The sequence below is a fragment of the Telopea speciosissima genome, chromosome 7, assembly GCF_018873765.1.
Source record: "Telopea speciosissima isolate NSW1024214 ecotype Mountain lineage chromosome 7, Tspe_v1, whole genome shotgun sequence".
NCBI classification, from domain to species: Eukaryota; Viridiplantae; Streptophyta; class Magnoliopsida; order Proteales; family Proteaceae; genus Telopea; species Telopea speciosissima.
In genome coordinates this window covers 20,123,354-20,137,001 of record NC_057922.1, presented here as the reverse complement: position 1 = coordinate 20,137,001, position 13,648 = coordinate 20,123,354, and the positions used below count along the sequence as shown (strand labels likewise).

Sequence of the window (13,648 nt, the reverse complement as noted above, 5' to 3'; positions counted from 1 at the left end):
TGAGCTCTTCTTGTCCAAAAATTGCAGCTCTAATCTAATGTGCCACATGGTAGGTATTTGTGACAGTCTAAGATACCATTGGACTAAAAAACTTCTCTCAAAGTTTATAGGCATGCATGACGAAAAAGAGATTTTTTTTTTTACACTCATCTTCTTTTCTACCCCGCAATACTTCAATTTAGTGTCAATTCCAACTCAAATGATTACAAGTAGCCTCGATATCCGTTCGACCATCTTGTTCCAACAAAATGTTTTCATACTCAAAATAGCAATGCACTTCAGTCTAATGCAGCCTGCTTAATTACATTTGAACATTCAAAAACTCACTTATTTAAAATAAAAAAAAATAAAAAATAAAAAAAAACTAGGAACTACATCTTTGAGTATACTCCTTAACAAGCTTTGAAAATGATGAGGACTTGATCTCTAACAATTTGTTGGGGGAATCATATTCCAATACAAGGCCTGTTTAAGACAAGAAATCATGTTAATTTGATTTGGCAAGCACTGAAAAAGGATGAGAAGGTGTATTACCAAGCTCAAGTAAACACATTTAATTGTGGTGTACTAATTACAAGTTACTAACCATTGTCAAGAAAGAGGACCATATCGGTATCAAGAACTGATGTTATCCTATGTGCAACGGTGATGACAGTAGATCCCGAGAAGTATTGTCTAAGTGTTTGTTGAATTAGATAATCAGTCGCAGTGTCCACCGATGCAGTAGCTTCATCAAGTACTAACACTTTTCTATTCTCGAGTAATACCCGCCCTAAACAAACTAGCTGCTTTTGACCCATGCTCCAATTCTCTCCATTCTCAGTGACTGTGATCCATTTTTATGAAAATAGGTTAGCAATTTAAGATATTATTTTCATTAACTTTTTTCCACTACTTTTCTAGGATAAGGGTTGGGGAACTGGGAAGTTTGATTGTGCATAGAAGATAGATATAATCATAAAACAAGAATGTTAGAAGGATTGTACATTTGTGCATGGAAAAATGGATGTTGAACAACTTTGGTATAGAGTGAATATGAGAAGAAAACAACCTGTAGAATCAAGCTTTCCTTCCTTCTTTCTAACTTCATCACCCAACTGGCATCTATCTAAAGCCTATGACAACAAAAAGTATGTGTCAACTTACCTTAATCATTCAAGATGAGCTAAACAAAAAACATGAAATGGACAAGCAAGGGGGTGTCAAGTGCAAAAGGAAAACTGGGGTAGTAAAAACAATGCAATTCCTAGACCCCAACTAAGAGAATCTCTTAAGAAAATAAAAAGAAGACCATGAGAAAAGAGTTCATAGAGATGCATATCCCAACCAAATGCAATGTGTTTGTCTTGTGTGAAAATAATTAGTAAGTAGATGTATGTCCATTCTATCTTTGTCAATTATTAAAACTTATTCATCACTTGGAAAAATCTGCACCTCCCAAATTTGTTCGTCGGTGTACTCTTCAAGCGGATCAAGATTGTTTCTTAGAGTCCCCTCAAACATTGTGGGGTCTTGCGGGATAATGGTCAATCTTGATCGCAAGTCATGGAGGCCAATCTTGGAGATGTTGATTCCATCTATCCAAATCTGACCAGTTGTAGGATCAAGCATGCGGAAGAGAGCCTGTACGAGAGTTGATTTACCACTTCCAGTTCTCCCAACAATGCCAATGTTCATCCCTCCATGAAAAGTACATGTGATACCTCGCAAGATAAGAGGAAGGTGTGGGGCATACCGGACCTACATACAAATTAAATAATCCGATCATGAAGCTTAGTAGAATTTCATAAGAGCAAGAAAATTGTTTATGATTCAGATGGTCTATTCCATAAATGAGGAAATTAGTAAGGAGATAAAAGCTTGAAGAATCTCGATTGGGATTACCTACAGATCAACGATATCAACTTTCCCTTGTGATGGCCATTCATGATTTGGCCTATTTTCTTCTACCAACAGAAGAGGTTCACTAGGGATGCAGCTGTATTGCAACATTCTCTCAACGGATATCATTTTATTCTCAAGAATACTAAGAAACCATATGACCCCATGCATACTGAAACTAAGCCCATATGTGACTGCTAAACCCATAACACCTTCAAGAGAGAAGAAAACAAAAGAAATTTAAAATTATAATCAACCATGAATGCCCTAAATGATGATTTTATAAGATCTTAAGTTCAATTTTTTACCAGTACTGAGTACTCCCTCCGGCATTGAGATCAAGAAAATAAAAAAGATGGCATATGTGATGGATGCCAACATATCCATACGGAAGCATAGCCACTCCATTGCACTAGAGAAATGAAATCTGAGTTGAGAATACCCATCCACTAGCTTGAGGTTAATGTCCATAAATCTATCTTCTTGATCGAAACACCTGATTGTGGTTGAACCTGAACTAGATTCAGCAAAATGTTGTATAATTGGAGCATGGCATACTCCGGTTAGCCGTGATAGTTCTCGTGCTGTAGATATATAATATTGCTGCAAGACGAGATTCATAAAAAAGGAAACTCGGTACCCAAAAAAAAAAAAAAAAATCTATCCGAGTGTAAAGTTAGTGAGAAAAAAACTTAGGCTTTTTATTATGAAGGTTTCTTATTAATGTGAGTTGCTTACATTTAAATGATTGATAGTGACACCATCATTATTTCATTCTATTTTATTTACTTCAACTGTTCTGTTTTGAATGGTTACTGATTTCTATTTTTATTAGTCGTTGATTATATTGTATACATTACTTGTATGATGACTATATCTCAAAATTGTTGAATCATGGGTTTATGCATCTTGTTTTGCTGATGAAAATAGTTGGACGATGGTTTATGGGATTTCTAATATGTTTATGACCCATGCGAGGACTAAGCAATCCCAAAGCTAGCTATGATGAAATCTAAAAGAGATTCATCAAATGTTCAACAAGTACTTCACCTGAGCAAAGTCATGGATGCTTGAAGATTTACAGTGGAAAACTTCATTAAACCTTATTGCATTCCTATGTTTGTATATTTCTCGTATCTGAAAATCCCTAAATAAGTCACTACAGACCTAAAGGAACAAGCCCCTAAATTTAGGTGGTTCAACTTTGTGACTTAGCTCAGTCTAGACACAAATATTTTCAGACATCCACTATTCAAGGTAGATGTCTACACACTTGCACAGGTAGATGTCTACACACTTGCACATACGTCTGAGATGAAAGGGAACTTTTTGAGTGCTTCTCAGGTGAGGTATCTGTTGATGTCCATACGACAACATAGACATCCACACTAGGGAGATGTCCAGCTTAACCCCATCCAAGCACTTGATGGATGTAATGATTCATTGTAGAATGAGTTATTCATGGAGTCATCAACATGAGACTTGTAGGAATTTAAGTCTTCTTTCATTAGATTTTGGGATCAAGTGGAGAAGTTATTGGTGATACAGTGGGACTCGTCCATACTGTTCAGAACTCTTTGCATCTACTCATATAGTACCTTCATAAGAATTTTGGAACATCCTGTATTCACTTTTGGTTGAAGCTCAAGACATGAAAATTGTAGCTCTCTGAGTCTATGTTCCAATGGTTTAAAAATCAAGTTAATCATCTGGGCTTAGAGAAAATAGTTATGGCAAATTACCAAGCACTATTCAGAGGCATCTAAGTGTAGACAACCAAGCTTTTTGTTCCCCCAAATTCTTAGATAAAAAGTTCACTGAACATGAACAGAACTGTATATGCAATTTCATGATATCAATGTATTATTTCCTTAATAAAAATTCACATTATCAAATTCATAATTCAAATAATAACCACATGTGTTTATATCCATATCCAAGTTTGCCAAATCTAAATTTGCTAATGATGGACCGGATAGTATGGCATTATTCATTGTTGCCAAAAGCACAAAAATGTGCAGTTTAGTGTAAACATGCAGCATACTGCTGTTTAGGTACTTCACTTAGGCTAAGTGCAATGTTGTTGAATGCCCAGAAAGCATAACCACACACTTTACTTAGGAAAGAAAAAGGGAGGTGAAGGAAAGATGGAGAAAAGAAGGGAAGTGGAAAAGAAAGATGGAAAGGAAACAAGGCAGAAGAAAATTTTTCCGCTAAAAATTATCCATTAAATAATAATGCAACACATAGTTCCTAGGAGGTCACCCTAGATATTCTTATCTAATTGCCCAAATATCTAACACATGACAGTTCCATAGAGGCTCATATTTTGTCAATGTGGGTTTTTCAAATCACAACCCATCCATCTATCGAATTTGAGTCCTGATTAATTGATAATTCAACTGTAGTAACTTTGGGCAACTTCAATTCAGCCATTGAAAATTCAAGGGTAAAAGTTCAAACATGGTGGCTCATACAATGGAGATTGGGTCCAAAACTTGACACATAACTAATCCAAAAATGCGAGAGCGAAACCCCCAAAAATATAAATAAAAATTGTAGAACACAAGGCTGTATTCACAACAGAGAGTGGCAATGTCGGCTCTCAAAAAGTTGAAACACGAGCTGCCAAGAGGACGAAGCAAGGAGGCTCAAGAGATTTTGGATAAGAGACCGATGAAGAAAGCATTGCCACCAAAGATAAACAAACCAAATTCAAAATTCACCGGTTAAACCAAGCTTGAACTAACTTGTATTATGACCTATTAACCATGGAAAAAATATGATGAGATTGATTTGAAATTTTAATTAATAATAGTTGAAGTGCCTAAAGAATTACCTGATACCACATGCATGCCAGAGTCATTGGAATAAAAACTATTAGCATTTGCCATGCAACCTGTGACATTACTGCAATAGTTCCCAGGATTTCTATGATTGAGATAATAAGTTCTTCAATTTGATGTGGAATAGTAGTATCAACTGCACTTTGATCTGTGGATACCTACATACAAAAATAAAGTTTATTTAAAATTATATTAATTTAATGATAGTGAAACAAAATCGTTTTTTTTTTTATCTCAAAAGTAATTAGGCATATTTACTAACCCGATTTAAAATCCTTCCACTTGGGGTAGAATCAAAAAATGACAGGGGAGCACGAAAAATACACATGCATTTTGTTAAAGAGCAAAGTGGCTGTCTTGTATCCCGCAGTTACAATGAGTATGGACCTTATAAGTACACAAAGAGAGCATCCAATGGTCAAAGCAACATAAACAAAGATAAGAGTAGAACCTTTAACATGAGGTATCACATCCTTTGAAGCGGGAGTAGCCAAGACCATCCAATAACTACTGACAATTAAGAGAAGCTGAAAAAGAACTTGAGCCAATAGTATCAACGGTATAAAAGCCCCTTTATATGCAATGGTGACATACTTCCAATAAACAGAAAGACTTATTGCACCTTTTTCTCTCTTTTCTTCTTGGACAAGCTGCCCTTTTGGGCTAACCAATTTTTCTGCTTTGTAGTTTTTGGGTTCCTTTTCCTCATCATCTTGAATAGAATTCTTACTACACAATATATTACCATCTTCATCATCATTAATTAAATTATCCAAATTAGCCTCATGTTCGACATAATTAAGGTCTTCCAAAGCTTTCGTATGTGCACCCACTAAGTCCATAAAATCAGTTGTTGAACTAAGAATTTCTTCATACTTTCCTGCTTGAACAATCTTTCCGTCTCTCATAACCTACTAAACAAGAAAAGATAAATAATTACTCTTACACTAGGTTAGGGACTTGAAGTTAGGGAAGATGCATATTCTCACCAAGATAAGATCAGCATAAGGTAAAAACTCGACTTGGTGGGTAACATAAATTATTGTTTTCGAACCTAAAATTCCCTGCAAACACTCCTGCCACAAGAGTTCAGATGTTAACATTTAGGCAATCAAAAAGATTTCTGGTTACTTAAAAGAGCAAAATTGTTATACATTAATATTATTTATATTTCATAATGATAAATAACATCAAGCCATGGGTTTTATGCAAGTACATGAATCATTCAATATCATGTGTTTGTATGTCTTGTTTGTTTAGGAAACTATAATTTCATTATTCTTAGATCAATTTTTAGATCAAACACAGTTTTTGGAGAGAAAATTTGTTATGTAAGAAATGAGATGTATAAAGTTTCAAGCCAATTTTATAAAAGAAAATTTTAGAAGTAGAGATCAAAGAACAATTACCTTAAATAGATGAGTTCCCGTGTGAGCATCCACAGCACTAAAAGGATCATCAAGCAAGTAAATATCAGCATCATGGTATAAAGCACGTGCAATCTGGATTCTTTGCTTCTGCCCACCACTCAGGTTGATTCCCCTCTCCCCGATAATAGTTTGGTCCCCAAAAGCACACAATTCTAGGTCCTTCTTTAATGAACATGCTTTAAGGATGATCTCATACCTTTCCTTATCCATCTCTTTACCAAATAATATATTGTCTACTATCTTACCACTTTGTATCCAAGTTGATTGTCCAACATAGGCCTTTGTCCCGTTCAACTTAATAGTTCCAGATACCTTTGGAACTTCCCCCAATATACATGAAAGTAGGCTTGACTTGCCTGACCCAACAGAACCACAAACAGCCACTCTCATGCCACAACATACTCGAAAATCAAGATCTTTTAACGTGAGATTAGGAGAATGAAGGTCCCAAGAGAAATTTCCCTTGCCTATCTCAACTGCAACCTCGACGTTATCTATAGGAAGCTTCTGTACTATATTTAGATCTTCATCGAGACAAAGGAATGAGACTATCCTGTCGAGGGAAACTTTAGTCTGAACTATCATTGAGATTAGGTCTGGGAGACTATAAATGGGCCCTTGTAGTACCTCAAATGTAGCAAGTGCAGATAAAATTTTCCCTGACTCTAAAGAAATTCCTATAAGCACACAGAACCCAAAAGTAACCATAGATACAAACATGGGAGCAGACAAGTAGATATATGCAGTCATTGCTGATGTATAAAGTAACTTTTTTAACCTTATTGTTTCAAAGTTCCTGAGCTCAATTATCTTAGCCAAGAACTTCATCTCCCAACCATGGAGCTTGAGAATCCTCATATTCCTCAAAGCCTCAGATGTCACCTTCATCCTTTGATCCTTTGAATACATCAATTCTCCTTGAAATGTCTCCTGTAGTTTTCCAAGTGGGACATTTGCAAACATTAAAATCATTGTGGCAAAAAAAGCTACAAGTGAAGCAAGGCCAAGGCTCTTGTACAAGATCAACAATGCTAGAACAATCTGAACAGGCACCCTCCATATATCATGTAGGTACCAACTGAATAAGCAAACCCTCTCAACATCCACACTCATCAAGTTAATGTTTTCTCCACTAGTATGACCCTGCTTTGATTGGCTTGAAAGCCTGAGACCCTTCTTGTAGATAATAGCAAACAAGGCAGCACGAACCATAATTGACATCTTTCGCAATTGAAAGAATAAGTGCCTCTCTGAGAGGCACCTTATGAGCTTTGAAAAAAAGAAAATACACACTAGCACATAGCCTTTATAGTTTAGTTGGCGAGGACTATTGAGATTCTGAACAAAGGCATCAATAAGGTATGGTCCAACATAAGAAAACAGTGTGCATATGATGGAGAATAGAGCTGTCCATAGAATTTGTTTCCATGTTGAGAGAATCAATGCCTTTACTAGTTTGAGTGTGTTTACCTGACAACCATTACCACTTCCATTTCCATCAGATTCAATATTATTTCTAAAACGAGCAAAGACCACATTGGCGCTATCACAATTAGCAAGTTGAGGGACATCTTCAGGGTCCAGTGTTTTTTTGTACCCAAGTGCAAGCAAAGGGCCCATCCAAGCAAAAGTGAAAAGACTAAGAAGATTGGCATTTGCATAAGGAGTTATACCCTCTCCACTAACACTTGATTCTTGTCCACTGTCATCATTGTTTTGACTAGAATTAATTTTCAAAAGAGGTTCCAAAAGATGGAAATCTTCATCTTCTCGCCCTTTGCAAAATAACCCAGCATAACAAAAGAACAAACCAGCAATAAGAGATACAACATCGGAGACCCATAGCAGGAATGGTAAGGACGAATGTTTCCAATACAAATCAAGATGTATAACAAGAAATGAACAAGACATTAGGAAGTAGAAGGCCCACCAAATTCTTAGTAGAATGGGGAACTTTCGCACACTTGACTGAGAAAATTGGTTGTACAAGTAAGCAGAGATCACAAACCAATTTAGTGATCTAAATGCTAAATCCAATTGGGCAAAAAACTTTAGATCAGGCCAACCATGTCTATGCTCAAAGAGGTGGTTTAAAACCCATAGGAGAAGATCACAAAAAGACAAACCCATGCAAGATATAAGAGCTAACCAATAGTATGAAAAATATGTATTCTTCAACGTTGGTTTTGAATTTTCAAGGGTAGGCAACATGTGTCTCTTGCAAGCCCAGGAAATAGATAAAACTAATAACAAAGTTAGGTGTGAAGAAGCAGAAAACCCGTGCAAGAAAATGGTTGTAGAGGATTGTGAAAAAAAAATCCAGATATCCATTTCATTCTTTGATCCATTAATCGCATCCATATTTGTAAATTTTCTTTCTTCTATTTGTAATTTGGTGGCTTAGCTCAACAAAGTCCAATGTAGATACTGTCGTCTTTGTCACATTTTGAATTGATGCGGGGCATTTGCAAAAATGTTATGGAAGCTCTGGCTTCTAAATATCAAACATTTCCTCCTTATGTGTTCTAGAAAGAGACAAATTTTGGAGTCTCAATATCACCCGTAGATGTAGTTGAACCTGTTAATGAACAAAAAGAACAAAAATTATTTGAAAATATACAAAAGGGCAAGAGAATTAGTAGAATTTTCATAGGACAAAACAAGAATGGAAGAAGCTACATTTATATGTGATTTAGTCCATGTTCAATTAAGAACATAAATAGAGAGAATCGAAACTTAGCAATATGAGAACAATAAATATTTTAGGATTAACATATTGGAGCTAAATGCAAGCAAAGGAGAACTTCATATCATAAGTGAATTGCAGTAGATTTCTATAACAAAATAAGAAGAAAAAAATTGAACTTCCAAAATATCAGATCCATATACGAAGTTCCAAATAATGTAACTATATAAACAACATTAGCATCATGATTAGCCTGTGAATAAAATTGTCAAATATTCACATACAATTGCCTACTTGCAAGAAACCTTACAAAACCATTGATGGAAACTTGAAGATCATCTAATGCGAGGGGGAGGGGGTACTAGCTACACTCAACATGATTTTATCTATAAATCCATAAATAGATGGATTCATACACTAAGTTAAGTTACTCATTCAAACCCATTTCATATGATCAACATAATTTATTTGGTCTATACACTAATCGCATCCAAATAACCACAATCAACCTAGTTTTGTGTATAAATCAAACACTGGTTGACTAATTCACCAAGTTAAGTGATTCGTTAAATATTTCTCACATGACCAATTAAAACTCATTTATTATGTATAGTAATCATATTTTTGAGGCACCAATTATGCTTCAACACTCCTAAATTATGACATAGATTACTCTACTGCACATGTATTTGTTCGTTAACCCTTGAAACAATTCTAGTTTGAAGTAAAAGTTAATTTAGTCTATGGATAAGCCGCCTAGAGTCTTTAGAGTGTTGGCCCAAAATTGTCCAAATGTTTTCTAATAGCCACCACAAATTAGATGTTAATTTGAAAAACAAACATGAGCACCAGTGCACAAGGCTCCCGCTACTACAGGGTTTGAGAGGGTTAAATGTACGCATCCTTACCCCCACTTCGCAGAGAGGTTATTTCCATGTTTTGAACCCGCAATAGCACAACTTAACCATTGCTCCAAGGCTCGATCACTTTAAAAACCAAACATGCAACAATCAATAATGCAACAAAATTCAATACAATAAATCCATCAAACTTTACAACCACTAAATATGGTATGTCTAAATTCTTAGGCACTTAACAAATCAACTCCTGTGATAAATATTCATTAGAAACTATGAAAGAAAAATGGATAGTTTCTCATATTTCTCCAGTGTTGATAAAAAAGTGAAAGAAGTAAACAAGTTAACCACGCTCGCTCCTTGTAGTTTTAATGCTGATTTAATATGGTGTTCAACATTTGAGTCAAGGGTTCAAGGTTGAGAGAGAGAGAGAGAGAGAGATGCACCTTGAAAAAAATTCAAATGATTCTATATTTCTTGGGCAAATGTTCAACTTTCTTCCTGAACTTCTTTAAGGAACCAAGATTTTCCACTGCACTTCTTGCTGGGTTGCATAACTCAATATGGGAAGCGCCTATGTGAATTGCCGGTGAGCAGAGGGAGCATTTCATAGTTACGAAGGAAACGGATGTGTTTCACTTGGCCTCATAATTCCTGACTCTCCTGAGAAATAGGAAAGCGGCGGTCCGTATCCTCCTCTGGAAAGCGTGTACTTCAGGAGAAATGGAAAAGTGGTGGGTCCGTATCATCTTCAACGCGCGTTGTAGGGATTGCGCTGGAATAGGTATCATTCACCCTATATTTGTTTTTATTTTTATTTTTGGTAAAGGTCATTCACCCTATATTTGGAAGTTAAGAAAAAAAATATATATATAATGATGGGATGACAATTGATTTATGTGTTTTTTTTTTCCCCTAATTTTAAATTTTTTTTTGAATATCTTTTTCTTTTTTCTTGGGTTTCGAACATAGCCACAGACACGAAACCCATAAACAACAAAATTATGAAAATGATGTATTTTGCCAACTTATTAGGTTGCCCATGAAAAGCCCAACCCATGGAATACACTTAGCCAATAGGTAGCCTACCAAACACCCGTTCAGATCCTCTACTGCTGAGCTGTCCGGCAGGATCCTACTGTCAAGACACAACAAGGCGATGAATGATCATCTTATCCTTGCCCGAGCGCCTTGCCCGAGTAGGGGTAAGGCGGTCATTTACCGTCTTACTGTGTCTTGGTAGTATGGTCCTGTCGAACACAACTCGGCAGTAGAGGATCCAAATTGATCAAACACGTGACAACCATCATTTTAGGCTTAATGCTGAAAAGGAGTAAGGTTTGGCGGTTGGGGACTCCAAACCGTTAAGAATGCAGAGAGGAAGTCCACAGTACATTTGAGCTTGGATCACATCCGCGTACGAGAATGGGATCTCGTACGCCCAACACCAGCCAAGTGGAATCCACTCCTCCTCGGCTGAGAAGTGGATCCCATTCGGCTGGCGTTGGGCATACGAGATCCATTCTCGTACGATCCAGCCTCAATACATGTATTTTTGTCTCACCAATTCCACCTTCGAGGATGTCTTACATCAAGGTTTTGAGGAGAGGGTACCATAGGGAGTATTTCTTAATTACGAAGGAAATGTTTTTTTTTTTTTTTTCTTTCTCTTATTTCATTTTAAGGAAATAAAACTCTGTACAGGAGTGTGGCCTACGCCAGCCCTACCATGAATATATCTCTCTCCTCTTTGCATGAAAAGACACCTCTGTACCTTGCTTTGAGAAGGAAAAAGATAAACACATGAGAATGTTGATGTAAGCCACACTCTTGGATCCGGATCCTCTATTTTCGCTTGCCTGGTATTGCCGTGCACCCTACACATAACAAGGCGAAAAATTCTGCCTTACCCCTGCTCGGGCAAGGCACTCGGATAGTATTTTCGCCACCCTGCTGGGGCGCACACGACAGTACAAGCAGACGACAATAGAGGATCTCGATTGCAGAAAAACTACTTTCCTTTATTTTATTTTAGGAAATTTCTTGTTGTGGTCAAAGGTGGTGAAAAAGATATTGTAATCTTACTTTTTAACTCTTAAAATAACACATTCTTCCTTCAATGAGAATGAGCAATTAAAATACATTTTGGTCCTTTCTAGAAATATCCATTTCAACTACAATGCGCCGTTATACTGCCGGATTTTGTCCAAAATCCTATTTCAACACAAGGTCTTCCAAATGTTTTCAAACCCTTATAACGGTTTCTTGAAGGGTGAGGATGGACCCTGCCGACCAATCAGTCAATCACCGAGTTTCCAGACATTTGCACACACGTGACACACTTTGCAATTACAATCTTCTATTGTTGATATATTGAAAGGCATACACACACATGGTTTAGGAAGACTAGACTTGGCCCGGCGAACTGGGAACGCAAAACCTTCTCAGCCGGTAATTTGATACCTACTCTCGTCTATTGGAACTTATTTTTGCTCTCCCTCAGATGGGGGAGACGTTTGTGGGTTCTAGACTCTTATTTAGGTGGTGCTTACAAACAGAACCTTGTAAACCTATTTCTCTCCTTTTGTCAAACTCGACGAAAGAACACATCAAAAGACGGACCCAAGAATGTAAATTTCCCCTTCTGCATCCACCATATGCTAGACAATTGAAGAAAAATTATATTGAAATTTGAAAGAAAAATAAGCAAGTCAAAATGCCTTTATTATACTTCAAATAGTTTTATGGAGTATCATGTAACACAAATTAGAGAACTAGAAGATAATCTTCAAGTGTCTCCACCTTGATTCTTTGTCCAGACCACTCCATTCTCGCTTATCCAATGACATACTTCAATTAGGCCTGGGCCAAAACCCAACAACATAAAAGCAAGATGATTTTGATTCCAGTTTGATGTGTCATAATGACATGCCATGATCGCGTGATTCAATTTCTTCTGAGCATGTATATCAACTGCATATATTTTTACTTTTTGAAGAACATGGCAATAATAGACTTGAAATGATAATGGTTTACTATGACATAAGGCTGGTGGTTCGAACAGATTTCCATATATAAGTTTCACAGCTCCAATTGTGACATTCTCATGAGATCCTTCAGCATTCTCAGTACTCCATACGCGTACATGGTGCCCTAATTTTTCAACAATAAAATCGATGAGATCCTCGGCGGAGGTCACACAGGTGCACTGCTCACCTCTAATAGGATTCTTCTCGCATATTTGGAGGGTGTCTTGAATGTACTCATCCATGTTTGATTCATCCACTACACCAAAAAGCTTCTTCAATTCCTTGATCCGGGCAGAGGAGAATGGAATTTTTGATGCCAAAGATCGTGGCAAAAACGATTTATATGACATTGGATCCCTTAGATCAGGGACATCCATGAAACCTCCCTCTTTCACCATTGATTCTCGGAAATATGGCAATCCCCCTTGGCTGGCAACCCACAAGGGGTTTTCACTTGGAATTGGAAGTTCATATTTCAGTATGCCATCAGTCCAGTGAACTTTTGGTGGTAGAGTTGTCAGTGCATTTGTAGAACAAGCAACATTAGCCTGCTTACAAAATGATGGCAAGTGGGAAGCCAACTTATTTTCCTCCATAAGTTTCATAAACATTGACACCTGATGGGGATTTAATGGAGAAACCTTGGCAATAAACCAATATGGGGGTTGTGGAAGATCAATATGCTCTTTCCAATACTGTGAGAAAGTATTTTCAGCTAGAGAACCCTGGAATTTCATGAGGGAAGATAAGAACCAAATAAGAAAAGATAAAATAGAAACACAATAACAAACTTGAAATGAATGGATAATGGAAAAGCATCATTTTTCTTACACTTAAGTGTGCTATTATCAGAATTCCAAGCAACAGATAAGGATACCTCATGGTGGAACTTAGATGGAGATCGATCAGAATGAGTTGG

The 13,648-nt window shown here is 36.7% G+C and overlaps 1 protein-coding gene and 1 pseudogene across 1 annotated transcript; both read right to left on the bottom strand.

Moving 5' to 3' along the window:
- Positions 1–364: 364 nt before the first annotated feature.
- LOC122670155 lies at positions 365–8,735 on the bottom strand (annotated as a pseudogene).
- Positions 8,736–12,488: 3,753 nt separating this feature from the next.
- On the bottom strand, positions 12,489–13,648 carry LOC122668337 (polygalacturonase non-catalytic subunit AroGP2-like). Its single transcript, XM_043864921.1, has 2 exons — positions 13,561–13,648; positions 12,489–13,454 (listed from the first exon to the last, which is right to left on the bottom strand). Exons 1-2 carry the CDS (start codon positions 13,609–13,611, stop codon positions 12,489–12,491), a joined length of 1,017 nt encoding a protein of 338 aa, XP_043720856.1. The 5' UTR covers positions 13,612–13,648.